Genomic DNA, 17,460 nt, shown 5'->3' with positions numbered 1-17,460 from the left:
AAAAATGATGTTATATTCCATGGCAATGAAATGGCATGTAAGGGAATAAATGCATACATGGGCAATAAAATAGAATACAATAACTCAGCCAATATATCTAAGTAGTTATAGTATGATAAAATAAAACAAAAAACTATCCAATACTAATCCCCAGGTTTCTACCTCCTGTGACAACAGTGAAGCCACTTTTGGACCTCCAGTACATCTATTATATAAAATGAAAATTACAGGAGAGTTATATTAATATCAGGTCCCTTATAGATCTGTTAAATACTATTGTAACATAGTAATCAATACTATGCCTTATACTTCAAATATTTAGGCCACTTTTGGACCTTCAAATCATAATTGAAACACAGCTTAAATATTCAGCATATATAAAAGAAATATTAATGATCATCTATAAAGGGCTAAGATACAATAAACCAACTATAAGGAAGGGCCAGTTATAATATACCATACACATATATATATGGAAGAGACTATAAATGTAATAAGGTTGGAGATATAGACCTACATAACTGAAAGGATTCAAAGAACTAGCAATTGCTCTTAGAAAACTGAGCCAGTAATCACCATGCATATTTATAAATGCCCCACAAGGGTTACATTGACATAATTACTGGGACTTATCGGGGGAGGGAGTAAATACAAAGTAAAACTTCTGCTCTAACTAAGGTATTACAAAAAAAACCTGACATTTAATAATGAATAAACCAACAGATATACCCTTGACAAAATTTAAATGCGTATTGGATTGTATATATATATACTCTCATGTAGCTAAGCAAAGAGGCCCTTTGTATAAAACCATCAAACTGTGCTGCCAGGCCTAGAGGTATGCGAACCCAGCCCACTGGAATAACATAAAAACACATAATGAGTACTCTTTGATCTTCACCCTAAATTGAATCTAGCTGCTATATAGGATATACTCCTTTTACTTGCTATATAATGTCACAGTAAACAATGGATAAATATATTGTCTAAAGAACAGGAGGTATATGGTTACTACTTCTCTTAAGCTACATTCTAAATATAGACATATATCTGGGTAGAACTCACGAGGATCTTGATCCTTCTCTAATATACCTAAAGTTACAATCTTCCTAGTTTAGAGATCTATGAATCTCCGCAACCACCTAGCCTAGATAGCTGGTATATGTATAAAATCTCAAAGAACTATGCTAATAATTATAAATAGACAAGGATTACCAACTATGCGGGTGTTGAATATTTTAAATTATAGATGCAGGGTTCTGACTTGTCCTAGCTTATCCTTAACCTATGTCTACAGTGAAGCCATGAGCTGAAACCCAAACATACATATAGCCAAGGTTATATATAAATGCAAATGAGACTAATCAAAATATGTGAAGGTAGAAAAATCATTCTGAACATCATTTAAACACAGTAAAGCAGACTAAACATGCTATGGATAATATGGAACATAAACGTTTAAGCTGCAATATCGTCCGGATTATGGTCAGCTACTTATTGTAGGATATCTAGGGGGTCTCCAGCAGATATCAAACTAGCTGAGTAATCGAGTCCAGCATTAACTAGCACTTAGTCAATATTTTAACCAACCCCAACTGGTTCTTGAACGCTGGGGCAACAGTAATGAACGCTGGGGCAACAGTAAGTCTCTGAATGAAGGCGGAGGTAAAACAGAATATAACGCAGCTCTCCAGCGGCAATCTCCGATGGCCAGATATGGCAATGGAGCATACCTGACGCAGCCTCCACAATAGCTCCCGACCCCCAGCTCCAAAGCTTCTGCATTGCCAGAATTTCGTAGGCGCAATGTCATATCCTGTTGGGGCCCCATTTCAAACAAGCTGCTTTACCCGCCACGATCGTCTGCCTCACGGCGGGCTCTGTCAACGACTTTTCTGACAGGAGGGACAGGATCCAAGGTCTCACCACATCTTGATACGTAGGAAACCGGTAAGCTTCACCAGAGATATTTGGCTCTTGACAGCTATACTTGTCTGGGGTGGCACTTTGCAATAACATGTGCTCTTTATTCAGTGTACCACTCCGAATTGTCTCCTGCACTATAGTCTCCTGTTGCAGATACGCCATATGAGTACTGTAGTGACAGGCTCCCGGCTATTAAACATTTTCTCCAGGTTATTAGATGAACCCACTTCATGTATAAATGGTGACCGAGACAATGAAATCCTTTTAAGTCCCGGGTGAAGAACTTCCACTAGATCAGTCATTCTTTTTGTAGTAATCTCCTCCATAGATAGACGCAATACTCTGGTCACTTCCTCCTCGACACAAGATAAATGAGCACTTAGTAACTCTATTATTCTGTAGCTAAATTGATCTTCCATAATGAATTCTTGTAGGTGTTCGTACTGCAGCACAACTGTCTGGATATACTGATAAATCAGAATGATGGGGGGTAGAGAAAGGTATAGGCCGTTCCCAGACCTCTGCTGCGTACCTTCTCTATTTTGGGCTGCTTATTATTAATAGTGAACAAATGTCATATAGATCTTCTGCAAAAATAAAGGTTGTTTCAGTTCTCTTGAAAAGGACAAGGTTCAGCAGCTTCCGGAGAGACAAACAGCTGTTTTATCAGCTCCCACAGTTAGACAGAGTTTAACAAGCAGCCATCTTGGTCAATGGTCAGACAAGCCCCCCCTAGCCTTTTTTATTTTATCCCTCCCTCTCTAGTGACTCTTCTGTGGCCTTCCACATCTTGGGTATTGCTATCCCATACATCACTAGCTCATGGACTCTTGCCAATTACGTGAAAGAAAACATAATTTATGTAAGAACTTACCCGATAAATTCATTTTTTTCATATTGGCAAGAGTCCATGAGGCCCACCCTTTTTATGGTGGTTATGATTTTCGTATAAAAGCACAATTATATTTCCAGTTCCCCTTATTGTATGCTTTTTTACTCCTTATTTTATCACCCCACTACTTGGCTATTCATTAAACTGAATTGTGGGTGTGGTGAGGGGTGTATTTATAGGCATTTTGAGGTTTAGGAAACTTTTCCCCTCCTGATAGGATTGTATATCCCATACGTCACTAGCCCATGGACTCTTGCCAATATGGAAGAAATGAATTTATAAGGTAAGTTCTTACATAAATTATGTTTTTACAAATCACATATGCTTCTATTAAAGGGATATTAAAGTGATTGTAAACTTGAATGAATTAAAGCCCAGAATCAAAAAATAATCTTAAAACCCAGATCCTCTGCCCACATCTCCTGCTTTCTTTGGCATATGGATGACAAATCGATATCCTCAATACAGAAGAAGATATGGGCAGAGGATCGGCTTTATATGTTTACCATAACGCAAAGGTAAGTATTTCTAAAAATGTGTCTTTGTAAACTTTAATGAATTAAAGTGCCCCTGATTTTAAAGATATTTCTTTTTATACTGGACTTTAATTCATTAAAGTTTACAATCACTTTAAACAGTACTCATTTAGCAAAAACAATTATGTTAAATTAATGTAAACTTAACCCCTTAACGACCAAGGACGTACGCCACACGTCCTCAAAAAAAATACACTTAATGACCGAGGACGTGTGGCGTACGTCCTTGGTCTGGAAAGCAGCTGGAAGCGATCCTGCTCGCTTCCAGCTGCTTTCCGGTTATTGCAGTGATGCCTCGATATGGAGGCATCCTGCAATAACCCCCCTTGGCCATCCGATGCAGAGAGAGCCACTCTGTGGCCCTCTCTGCACCGGACATCGATGGCCGGTATCGTTGGTGGGTGGGAGCTTACGTGGGAGGCGGGTGGGCGGCCATCGATGTTGTGTATGGAGTGGAGGGGGGCGGGATCGGGGGCGGGACCCACGGGGGCGCGCACAGGAGCGCGCGCGTGCACGGGGGTTGGAGGGCGGGCGCGTGCACGGGGCGGGAGCGGGTGGGAACCGCTACACTACAGAAAAACATAGTAAAAAGTATTAAAAAAAAATAAAGTTTAAACTTTAAAAAATATAATCTAAGGGATCTGGAAGGGGTTGGGAGTTGGTCTTGGTGGGGGGGAAAGCTACACTACAGAAAATTGCTTTTTTTTTAATAAAATGGCAAATTTTTTGCAAAACTGGGTACTGGCAGACAGCTGCCAGTACCCAAGATGGCGCCCATTAAGGCAGAGGGGAAGGGTTAGAGAGCTGTTAGGTGGGGGATCAGTGAGGTTGGGGTCTAAGGGGGGATCATACACATCAGCATATGTAAATATGCTTTTTTTTTTTTAAAAAAAATAAATGGCCAAATACCTTTTATTTTAGTACTGGCAGAGTTTCTGCCAGTACTTAAGATGGCGGGGACAATTGTGGGGTGGGGGAGGGAAGAGAGCTGTTTGGGAGGGATCAGGGGGTCTGATGTTTCAGGTGGGAGGCTGAGCTCTACACTAAAGATAAAATTAACCCTGCAAGCTCCCTACAAGCTACATAATTAACCCCTTCACTGCTAGCCATAATACACGTGTGATGCGCAGCGGCATTTAGAGGCCTTCTAATTACCAAAAAGCAATGCCAAAGCCATATATGTCTGCTATTTCTGAACAAAGGGGATCCCAGAGAAGCATTTACAACCATTTGTGCCATAATTGCACAAGCTGTTTGTAAATAATTTCAGTGAGAAACCTAAAATTGAGAAAAATTTAACTTTTTTTTTAATTTGATCGCATTTGGCGGTGAAATGGTGGCATAAAATATACCAAAATTGGCCTAGATCAATACTTGGGGTTGTCTACTACACTACACTAAAGCTAAAACTATCCCAAAAAGCTCCCTACATGCTCCCTAATTAACCCCTTCACTGCTGGGCATAATACACGTGTGGTGCGCAGTGGCATTTAGCGGCCTTCTAATTACCAAAAAGCAACGCCAAAGTCATATATGTCTGCTATTTCTGAACAAAGGGGATCCCAGATAAGAATTTACAACAATTTATGCCATAATTGCACAAGCTGTTTGTAAATAATTTAAGTTAGAAACCAAAAGTTTGTGAAAAAATTTGTGAAAAGTGAACGATTTTTTGTATTTGATTGCATTTGGCGCTGAAATGGTGGCATGAAATATACCAAAATGGGCCTAGATCAATACTTTGGGTTGTCTACTAAAAAAAAATATATACATGTCAATGGATATTCAGAGATTCCTGAAAGATATCAGTGTTCTAATGTAACTAGCGCTAATTTTGAAAAGAAATGGTTTGGAAATAGCAAAGTGCTACTTGTATTTATGGCCCTATAGTTTACAAAAAAAGCAAAGAACATGTAAACATTGGGTATTTCTAAATTCAGGACAAAATTTAGAAACTATTTAGCATGGGTGTTTTTTTGTGGTTGTAGATGTGTAACAGATTTTGGGGGTCAAAGTTAGAAAAAGTGTGTTTTTTTCCATTTTTTCCTCATATTTTATAAATTTTTTTATAGTAAATTATAAGATATAATGAAAATAATGGTATCTTTAGAAAGTCCATTTAATGGCGAGAAAAACAGTATATAATATGTGTGGGTACAGTAAATGAGTAAGAGGAAAATTACAGCTAAACACAAACACCTCAAAAATGTAAAAATAGCCTTGGTCCCAAACGGACAGAAAATGGAAAAGTGCTGTGGTCATTAATGGGTTAAAGGGACACTGAACCCAATTTTTTTCTTTCATGATTCAGATAGAGCATGACATTTTAAGCAACTTTCTAATTTACTCCTATTATCAAATTTTCTTCATTCTCTTGGTATCTTTATTTGAAATGCAAGAATTTAAGTTTAGATGCCGGCCCATTTTTGGTGAACAACCTAGGTTGTTCTTGCTGATTGGTGGATAAATTCATCCACCAATAAAAAAGTGCTCTCCAGAGTTCTGAACTAATAAAAAAGGTTAGATGCCTTCTTTTTCACATAAAGATACGAAGAGAACTAATAAAAATTGATAATAGGAGTAAATTAGAAAGTTGCTTAAAATTGCATGCTCTATCTGAATCACGAAAGAAAAAAATTGGGCTCAGTGTCCCTTTAAATAGAAACAGATTGTTTAAAAAAAAAAAAAAAAGTCCCTGTCCCCATTTTTTCTTTCATGATTCAGATAGAGCATGCAATTTTAAGCAACTTTTTCATTTACACCTATTATAATTTTTTCTTTGTTCTCTTGGTATCTTTATTTGAAAATGTCATGATTCAGACAGCGCAAGATCATACATTTGTCATTTTATTTCTATTACCAATTTTGCTTCATTATCTTGGTATTTTTTGTTGAAGATACAGCAATGCACTACTTGGAGGGAACTAGCTGAACACATTGTTAGGCCAATGAGAAGAGGCATAAATGAGCAGCCACCAATCATCCGCTAGCTTCTTTCCTCAGCCTACCTGTAGGTATGCTTGTCAACAAAGGATACCAAGAAAAAAAGCAAATTAGATAAAATAAGTAAATTGGAAAGTTGTTTAAAAGTTCATGGTCTACCTTAATCATGATTAAAAATTTTTTTGTTTCATGTCACTTTAAAGGGATATTCCAGCCAGAATTGGAAACCACATGGGTGCATTTCGGTATTGAACAGAAGCAATTTTGTAATATGCATGCATGATCAAAAATGCTTCTCATAAACGCTATAGCTGTTTCATAAGTGTATTTAAGAATGCACCGTGCACCAGCATTTTAAACTCAGCACTTGCTCAGAGAGCCTAAGACATGATACAAGCCCCACTGGCGCTCTGAGCAGCTGCACTATTTAAAACGCTGATGCACTGAGAATATCTAGCAATGCTTCACATACACATGCAGAGAAAAATGTAAACACTAAAATGGTGATAACTTTTACTAGAAGCATTTTTGGCAATACATGTATATTGCAAATATGTTTCTATTCAAAGATGTAATTCATCTATGTGCATTTAAGTTTTGACTGGAATGTCCCTTTAAGTATAGAAACTTTCAGTACAGTATAGTAATGTTACATACGTATAGTATTACCTTCAAGTAAACTTTAAGTTTTACCAAAACTGCAGTGCACAAAAATTAGATGTATAAATAAAGAATAAGCTTAAAAATTACATAGGGGCCTATCTATCAAGCTCATCAGACTCGCCAGAAACAGCAGTTATGAAGCAACGGTCACAAAGACCACTGCTCCATAACCTGTCCGCCTGCTCTGAGCAGGCAGACAGACATCGCCGGAAATTAACCCGATCAAGTACAATCAGGTTGATTGACACCTCCCTGCTGGTGGCCGATTGGCCGCGAGTCTGCAGGGGGCGGCGTTGCACCAGCGAGCGTATTGCTCTCCGTATTCAGTGAGGTCTGGCGGACCTGATCCGCACTGTCGTATCAGGTTCTCCAGACCTTGATAAATAGAGGCCATAGAGTGACAAAATTAAAGCTACTATAGCAGATTACAGCTTCAGATAAAATAAAAATGGCAAGAATCTGTATTGAAGCTCAAAACAAATATTTTAGTTTAAAACGATAATTTCAAGCGTAATTCGTCCGAAACGAACACGGCCATGAACAAAAATGAACTAAAACAAAAAATTTAAACTGAACCCAAAAATTTTCTTTCATGATTCAGATAGAGCATGAAGTTTTAAGCAACTTTCTAATGTACTCCTATTATCAAATTTTCTTCATTCTCTTGGTATCTTTATTTGAAATGCAAGAATGTAAGTTTAGATGCCGGACCATTTTTGGTGAACAACCTGGGTTGTTCTTTCTGATTGGTGGATAAATTCATCCACCAATAAAAAAGTGCTGTCCAGAGTTCTGAATCAAAAACCCTTAGATGCATGCTTTTTCAAATAAAGATAGCAAGAGAACGAAGAAAAATTGATAATAGGAATAAATTAGAAACTTTCTTAAAATTGCATGCTCTATCTGAATCACAAAATAAAAAATTTGGGTTCAGTGTCCCTTTAAGAAAAAGAAAATTTCGGCTGAATAGAACATTTTTCCTGTGCACATCTCTAATAAATATTAATTAAAATATTTTACAAGGGTTAAAAGGTATTTGGTATGTGAAAAGTTTGAATGGAAAGGCCTATATTATCTATCTATCTATCTATCTATCTATCTATCTATCTATCATCTATCTGTGTGTGTTTAAATATGTGTATGTGGGTATATATATATGTCTATAAGTGTATACATGTGTATTTTTATATATGTATATACATTATATACACATGTATACACACACATACTTTGGAGCCCTTTCCTTTGAAATACCTTTAAACATAAAAATTCCTTTTTATTTAATTTTGATATTTAATAATGTGTTTTACTGTGTATTTACTGTAAATATGTTACATTCCAATAGTCTTCACATAGGGGGAAATGTTCTTAGTATTTTTAAATATATATTCATACATATATACCGTATACAGTATATATATATATATATATATATATATATATACAGTATATACCTATATATATTCATATAGATATATAGGTATAGATATATATATTTTACAAAAAAATAATCAGATATACAGTATATACAGATATATATTTAAAAATAAAAAGAATATTTTCTTCTATGTGAAGAACGTTGGAATGTGAAATATTGAGTGCACTTGGTCAAACGTGGCCGGGTTAGCATGTGAGCTATAAGCTTTAGTTTTTTTCTGAGCAGTGCACTCTATTGAAGTTTATCAGGAGAAGTTAACGTGGTAGCGATATCCGAAATCCTAAAGTTTGCATGTGTCGGGTTTTGCTTGCGCTAGCCAGTGCGTATAAAAAGTTTACTTCCAGCTGTGTTTGCGTTCGGGAGAAAACAATAAATAGAGCACCACTTGTAACCTAGCCCTTTAGTTTCTAGAGAGTTAAACATATCCCAGGTTTCATATTCACCATATAATAACAAAAGGAGATTTTCCCCTGTCAAAAAAATAGTGTATAATAGAATAACAAATTGTAATTTAACATCAGCCACATAATCAATCAAGGGGTCTAGTAACCCTCTAAGTAAAAAGGGTGACAAGTTTTGCTTTACTAAGTACAAGAGACAGAAGTATATGAGCCCTCCTGCCCAGTTTGTGATCTCAAATATTTATGACAGTGCCCCCATTCCAAACCGTCAGCGGTGTAATTGACTTAGGGTCCGATTTATCAAAGTCTGGCGGACATGATACGCTGTAGCAGACATCGCTGAATGCCGACAGCATACGCTTGTGCAATGCTGCCCCCTGCAGATTCGCGGCCAATTGGCCGCTAGCAGGGGGTGTCAATCAACCCGTTCGTACACAATCGGGCGGATTGATGTCCGCAGCCTCTGAGGTGGCGGACCAGTTAAGGAGCAGTGGTCTTAAGACCGCTGCTTCATAACTGCTGTTTCCGGCGAGCCTGAAGGCTCGCGCAGAAACAGGGGCATCAGGGGCAATTTGGCCCTTGATAAATCGGCCCCTTAGTATGGATTTTTTAAAAAATTTTTTTTAAATTTATTCAAATTATTTCAAAAAATATTTTTTTATTTACTTTTTTTCTATTGCATAAAGGGAATTGAAATTTCTTACAGTTTAGATTTTGTATCCCTTTAATGACTTTACACCACCTACAGTATACACTGCATGAGAACAATTTTACAGTTTTAACTTTTCAAAGGATTTAGTTTTTCTGTGGTAATGTTTTACGCACGTTAGTTTCACAAGTAGATTAACACAATCAACTCCTGGTAAAAAAAAATAAAAGTAAAGAATTATAGCTCAAAACACATTACACAAACAAAATATGCTTATGAACTATTCAGTGTATGCAAAGGAAATAAATTAAACAACATTATTTTTATTTATAATTTTTAATACATAGTTAAATTAGCATCTTAATTATAAAGTTACTTAAAACTATTTTAAAGGGACCCCACATTTTTATTTTATGATTCAGACAGAACATGCAATTTTAAAAACTTTCCAATTTACTTTTATTATCATATTGTCTTCATTTTATTGCTATCCTTTGTTAAAAAGCAGGAAGATAAGTTCTGGAGTGTGCACGTGTCTGCGGCACTACATGGTAGCAGTTTTGCAACAATGTTATACACTAGATGGCAGCACTATCTTATCATGTAATGCTCCAGACATGTGCACGCTACCTATTTAGATATCTATTCAACAAAGAATAACATGAGAACAACGCTAATTTGATCATAGAGAATACAATTTTAAAAACTTTTCCAATTAACTTCTATCTGAAGAAACATGTGTGGTTTCATGGCCCATTTAAAGTCACTATAGCATTCACATATTCAATTTTCAGCCATTGTGGGATAGTCTTGCTCATGTGACTGCTTCTTCTTACCTTCTGTGCCAGCTCTGAGGTGGCGGAGCTAAAAAAAACATGAACATATTTGTCTGGGGTGACTGACAGGCCCTGCTCTCATGCTAGAGCAGGGAGTGGCATTGCACAAGCAAGTGCTTATTTAATAGTACATTGAGGCAGGGGATGTACAATGCCCACTGCCCATTTGGAAACCTTTTCTGCATGCCATTTAGTACAGGGGCCCTATGTGTTATCTAAGTAACCTATAATAAATATATGTGATGAAAGAAAACAATCTGTGTGATTATATGTATCATATTATAGCAAAGAATCTTTGTTCTGGGACTCATTACCCCAGAATACCCTGACAATACAAATAAGAAATGAATCAGTGTTGTCACTTGAATTTCAATAGCACTATACAAAAACTATGAGAATGAGAACCACAGGCATAGCTGCATATTGCAGTGGACATAAAGGGATAGTACAAATGTTTATATTTTTGCCATTTAAAGCTGTAAATTGGAATGCAACCTAGCTGTGTGAATATCTGTAAATAGCTGATATTTGGGTATGGATTGCTCATTGGCTGATAATAAACTCTCCCACAGCTTTACTGTTGGACACACCTTCATAAGACTTATAATTAAAGGGTCTTTAACATCTACTTAAAGACACATCTGTGCAACTAGCGCTGCTGATATGATCTGCAGCTATTTCCGCTCAGAACCGCAGTGTGAGACTTTGAGGGGTTAAACACGTAACATTACAGCGTCGCTAGTCTTAAAATAATATGGTGTAATGGCAGTTCTTATCATAAGCCCAGTAATGTCCACAAAAAAAAATAAAAAAATAACTGAAATGCATTTTGATGTCTTTCATTATAAACCACAAAGAAAAAAATCCCTATAAATAAATACATTGGGGTAGATCTGCGAGCAGCGGAAAGAGGCAAGAAACCGGCAACAATCTGCAGCCAGGGGTGAGTCAGTTTACAGAGACATTTCCATCTTGGTGTTACACAAGTTTGGGATTACTTATTATAACAAGTAAATTGACTGAGCGGTTATACTAGGTGCTCACACATCTTTTGACTTTTGTTAGATCTACCAATGTCTGTCCGACATAATACGCTGTTGCGTATCATGTCCAACAGACATCGCTGAATGCCGACAGCATACGCTGTCGGCATTTATCATTGCACAAGCAGTTCACCCGAACTGCTTGTGCAATGCCGCCCCCTGCATATTCGCAGCCAATCGGCCGCTAGCAGGGGGTGTCAATCAGCCCGACCGTATAGGATTGGGCGGATTGAAGACCACAGCCTCAGAGGCAGGGGCTAAGTTATAGAGCAGCAATCTTTAGACCGCTGCTTTATAACTGCTGTTTCCAGCGAGCCTTCAGGCTCGCACAGAAACAAGGGGAACAAGGGCCTTTTAAATCTACCCCTATGTCTCTTTAAAAAATAGGGCATGACATCTGCCTCATGCTCAGCACTTTGATGTAACGGTTTGCACAGATTCATGTTAAAAATATGATTCACCATGTATAGCTGTCTGCCAAGCCAATTCTTTAACAAATGTTGGTACTTTAGGTTTTCTGTAAATTTTGCAACCTTTATTAATTTATGTAATATTTTTACTAGGATCTGAAGCATCCGACTAATGAGGTCTACACCAACGTGATCACAGAAAACTGAAGACGTTGCCTGCAACTTTGATTAGCTTTCCTATGTGCTGACTTCCCCTTTAAGCGATATTAACATATTTTGTCACACTGCTTTATTACTGCTATAAATGTGCGCATTTTACAGACTGTGATATCTTTAAATAAAACAAAGTATTCACCTAGCAAGTGGTTAAATTACAAAAGATTTGCAGTCCTTGCTGCAGATCATTCCAAATACATCCATAGCTCTTGCTTCCCTCCCAGGCACTCAAAGATACAGGCTATTTACAGTTAAGATTTATGGTAATTTACAATTAAAGGGACATTGTACACTAGATAGGTCTTTGCATAAATGTTTTGTAGATGATACATTTATATAGCCTATCTGGTAGTATTTATAAAAAATATATAGTTTTGCTTATTTTTAAGAACATTGTGCTGATTTTCAGACTCCTAACCAAGCCCCACAGTGCCAGATGTATACTCACATTTACAAACTCTTGCAGGCTCCTGTTTATGTTATCTGTCTTTTCATATGCAGGGAAGGGGGTAGGTGGGGAGTGTCTGCTCTTTTTGTTTACCCAGCCCCTTTCAGTGGGTGTCCCAGATTACCTCATAAACAGTGATAAACTGGGAGCTTCTAAGTAAGTTTTTAAAAGGGTTTATACTAGATTTTTAGATCAATATATGTGCATATTCTTCTTTATAGTAGTGTCTATTACATGCAGTTGGTGTATACTGTCCCTTTATGCAACTTCACATGGGCATTTTCTTTGCTGTAAATGTGATCTTCACTACCCAAGTGAACCAAGTTTACATTTGACTTACAAAGTCTTCTTAAAAGATTTGTTAGAACTATAGTCCAATAGTGTAAGAGTTCTAAATTAGTTGAAGCCTTAGCAATTTTCACAAAGCTACCTGTATGGTCTTACCAACTAAGAGACAGTGATCAGAAACAGATGGGCAGAGTAATACAAACTTCACAACTTTCATTTTCTTCATTAAGGACTTGCAGCACCGGTGGCAAAGCCCTTGGTAGTCTGGGTTGGATTCAGAGAGGCCCCAGCCAGATGGGGAGGACTGGGCATGGCCAGAGTATTTGTGTTCCCCAATTTGAAATGTTTATGTTATTGCATCACTGTGAGACAACTGTCTATTTGGGAATTAACCTAGAGGCAGATAATTGGTACAACCTGGATAGGAGCATGGACTGATTAAAGGTGACATAGGAAGTGTAGTTAACCAGGTAGAGGTCAGAAATGTTCAGACATATTCATTACTAGGGAACAAGCAGAAATTAAGGGCCAGATTAGGAGTGACGTGCTGTTTTGCGCAATCGATATCAGGTTTATTACTGTTTGTGTGCGTCAGGAGTACTTGCATTACAAGTTGAAAGTAAAACACATCAAAAATACATTTAAAAGTACAGTTACACTAATAACACTATCTAATAAAATTATTTTAAAAAAAATATTACACAAAAAAGCTATAAGGGTAATATATATAAGTGCATTGGAGCCCTTTGCTAACAAGTAGATGAAAACATGTTAAAGCATATTTATGCAATATTCATTTTTAATAGTGTTATGCTATGTGTTTACTGTAAATCTTTCACATTCCTATGTTCTGCACATAGGGGAATATGTTTTATGTATTTTTAAATAGATATTCATATATAACAGAAATTATGTTTACCTGATAAATTTCTTTCTCCTACGGTGTATCCGGTCAACGGCTTCATCCTTACTTGTGGGATATTCTCTATCCCTACAGGAAGTGGCAAAGAGAGCACACAGCAAGAGCTGTCCATATAGCTCCCCTCAGGCTCCGCCCCCCCAGTCATTCGACCGACGGTTAGGAGAAAAAGGAGAACCATAGGGTGCAGTGGTGACTGTAGTTTACAAAAAATAAATTTAAACCTGACCAAAATGCCAGGGCGGGCTGTGGACCAGATACACCGTAGGAGAAAGAAATTTATCAGGTAAACATAAATTCTGTTTTCTCCTACATTGGTGTATCCGGTCCACGGCTTCATCCTTACTTGTGGGAACCAATACCAAAGCTTTAGGACACGGATGAAGGGAGGGAACAAGTCAGGTAACCTAAACGGAAGGCACCACTGCTTGTAAAACCTTTCTCCCAAAAATAGCCTCCGAAGAAGCAAAAGTATCGAATTTGTAAAATTTGACAAATGTATGCAGTGAAGACCAAGTCGCTGCCTTACAGATCTGTTCAACAGAAGCCTCATTCTTGAAAGCCCATGTGGAAGCCACAGCTCTAGTAGAGTGAGCTGTAATTCGTTCAGGGGGCTGCCTTCCAGCAGTCTCATAAGCCAAACGGATGATGCTTTTCAGCCAGAAGGACAGAGAGGTCGCAGTCGCATTTTGACCTCTCCTCTTGCCAGAATAGATGACAAACAAGGAGGATGTTTGTCTGAAGTCTTTAGTTGCTTTTAGATAGAACTTTAAAGCACAAACCACATCCAGATTGTGCAACAGACGTTCCTTGTTAGAAACTGGATTAGGACACAGAGAAGGAACAACTATTTCCTGGTTAATATTCTTATTGGAAACCACTTTTGGAAGAAAACCAGGTTTGGTACGTAAAATGACCTTATCTGTATGGAACACCAGGTAAGGGGAATTACACTGCAAAGCAGACAATTCAGAAACTCTTCTAGCAGAAGAAATAGCTACCAAAAACAAAACTTTCCAAGATAGTAACTTGATATCTATGGAATGTAGAGGTTCAAACGGAACCCCTTGAAGAACTGAAAGAACTAAATTTAGACTCCATGGAGGAGCCACAGGTCTATAGACAGGCTTGATTCTGACTAAAGCCTGTACAAAGGCCTGAACATCTGGCATTGCTGCCAGACGCTTGTGTAACAAAACAGACAGAGCAGATATCTGTCCTTTCAAGGAACTAGCTGACAAACCTTTCTCCAATCCTTCTTGGAGAAAAAATAGAATCCTTGGAATCCTAATCTTACTCCATGAGTAACCCTTGGATTCGCACCAACAAAGATATTTCCGCCATATCTTATGGTAAATTTTCCTGGTGACAGGCTTTCTAGCCTGGATCAGGGTATCTATAACTGATTCCGAAAACCCACGCTTAGCTAGAGTCAAGCGTTCAATCTCCAAGCAGTCAGTTACAGAGAAACTAGGTTTGGATGTTCGAATGGACCTTGAATTAGAAGGTCCTGCCTCAAAGATAGCTTCCATGGTGGAACAGATGACATATTCACCAGGTCTGCATACCAAGTCCTGCGTGGCCACGCAGGAGCTATCAGAATTACCAAAGTCTTCTCCTGCTTGATCCTGGCTACTAGCCGGGGGAGAAGGGGAAACGGTGGAAAGATATAAGCTAGATTGAACGACCAAGGCGCTACTAAGGCATCTACCAATGTCGCCTTGGGATCCCTGGACCTGGACCCATAACGTGGAACTTTGGAGTTCTGACGTGACGCCATCAGATCCAGATCTGGAATGCCCCATAGTTGAGTTAACTGGGCAAAAACCTCCGGGTGAAGTTCCCACTCCCCCGGATTGAAAGTCTGACGACTCAGATAATCCGCTTCCCAGTTGTCCACTCCTGGGATGTGAATTGCTGATAGATGGCAGGAGTGATCCTCTGCCCATTTGATGATTTTGGATACCTCCCTCATCGCCAGGGAACTCTTTGTTCCCCCCTGATGATTGATGTACGCTACAGTCGTCATGTTGTCCGACTGAAATCTGATGAATTTGGCCTCGGCTAGTTGAGGCCATGCCTGGAGCGCATTGAATATCGCTCTCAATTCCAAAATGTTTATCGGGAGAAGAGATTCTTCCTGAGACCATAGACTCTGAGCCTTCAGGGACTCCCAGACCGCGCCCCAGCCTAGGAGGCTGGCGTCGGTCGTGACAATGATCCACTCCGGTCTGCGGAAACTCATTCCCTGAGACAGGTGATCCAGAGACAACCACCAGAGGAGCGAGTCTTTGGTTTTCTGGTCCATTTGAATCTGGGGAGACAAATCTGCATAATCCCCATTCCACTGTTTGAGCATGCACAGTTGCAATGGTCTTAAATGAATTTGAGCAAATGGAATCACGTCCATTGCTGCAACCATAAGTCCTATTACCTCCATGCACTGAGCTATGGAGGGTTGAGGAATGGATTGAAGAGCTCAACAAGTGTTCAGAAGTTTTAACTTCCTGACCTCTGTCAGAAAGATCTTCATTTCTACTGAGTCTATTATTGTTCCCAGGAAGGGAACCCTTGTGAACGGGGACAGAGAACTTTTCTCTATGTTCACCTTCCACCCGTGAGATCTTAGAAAGGCTAGAACAATGTCTGTATGAGCCTTTGCTTTGTGAAAGGACGACGCTTGTATTAAAATGTCGTCTAGGTAAGGTGCTACTGCAATGCCCCTTGGCCTTAGCACCGCTAGAAGGGACCCTAGCACCTTTGTGAAAATTCTGGGAGCAGTGGCCAACCCGAAGGGAAGAGCCACGAACTGGTAATGCTTGTCCAGAAAGGCGAACCTCAGGAACTGATGGTGATCTTTGTGGATAGGAATATGCAGGTACGCATCCTTTAAGTCCACGGTAGTCATATATTGACCCTCCTGGATCATTGGTAAAATTGTACGAATGGTTTCCATTTTGAATGATGGAACTCTGAGGAATTTGTTTAGGATCTTTAAGTCCAGAATTGGCCTCAAAGTTCCTTCCTTTTTGGGAACTATAAACAGGTTTGAGTAAAATCCCAGTCCTTGTTCTGCTGTTGGAACTGGGTGTATCACTCCCATCTTTAAAAGGTCTTCTACGCAATGTAAGAATGCCTGTCTCTTTATCTGGTCTAAAGATAAGCGAGACATGTGGAACCTTCCCCTTGGAGGAAGGTCCTTGAATTCTAGAAGATACCCCTGAGAGACAATTTCTAGTGCCCAGGGGTCCGGAACATCTCTTGCCCAGGCCTGAGCAAAGAGAGAAAGTCTGCCCCCTACTAGATCCGGTCCCGGATCGGGGGTTACCCCTTCATGCTGTCTTGGTAGCAGCAGCAGGCTTTTTGGCCTGTTTACCCTTGTTCCAGCCTTGTAATGGTTTCCATGCTGGTTTGGGCTGGGGTGCGTTACCCTATTGCCTAGTGGCTGTAGTGGTAGAAGCCGGTCCGTTCCTGAAATTGCGAAAGGAACGAAAATTAGACTTATTTTTAGCTTTGAAAGGTCTATCCTGTGGGAGGGCATGGCCCTATCCCCCAGTGATATCTGAAATAGTTTCTTTCAACTCTGGCCCGAAAAGGGTCTTACCCTTGAAAGGAATATTAAGCAATTTTGTTTTGGACGACACATCCGCCGACCACGATTTTAGCCAAAGCGCTCTACACGCCACTATTGCGAAACCAGAATTTTTTGCCGCTAATTTAGCTAACTGAAAAGCGACATCTAGTCTAAGAAAAATGGCTTACCTATCCCAGAATTTCTGACAGTCTTCTAACATTACATGGTCTTGTTAGAAAAATTAAGCAGTTAAGCATGCAAACTGTTCCCCCCAACTG

At 39.0% G+C, this 17,460-nt stretch overlaps 1 protein-coding gene across 3 annotated transcripts in view; it reads left to right on the top strand.

Annotated features, from left to right (window-relative positions):
• The window catches only part of LOC128639069 (sialic acid-binding Ig-like lectin 14), a 136,911-nt gene extending 124,816 nt beyond the window's left edge, over positions 1 to 12,095 (top strand). For all 3 annotated transcript variants that reach the window (XM_053691218.1, XM_053691219.1, XM_053691217.1), the window contains one exon: positions 11,891 to 12,095. In XM_053691218.1, the coding sequence (XP_053547193.1) occupies positions 11,891 to 11,944 (54 nt within the window). In that variant the 3' untranslated portion in view covers positions 11,945 to 12,095. The remainder of the gene's footprint in view (positions 1 to 11,890) is intronic.
• The last annotated feature ends 5,365 nt before the right edge of the window (positions 12,096 to 17,460 follow it).

Source organism: Bombina bombina, chromosome 8, assembly GCF_027579735.1.
Source record: "Bombina bombina isolate aBomBom1 chromosome 8, aBomBom1.pri, whole genome shotgun sequence".
Lineage (NCBI taxonomy): Eukaryota > Metazoa > Chordata > Amphibia > Anura > Bombinatoridae > Bombina > Bombina bombina.
This window is presented reverse-complemented; position numbering and strand designations above follow the sequence as displayed.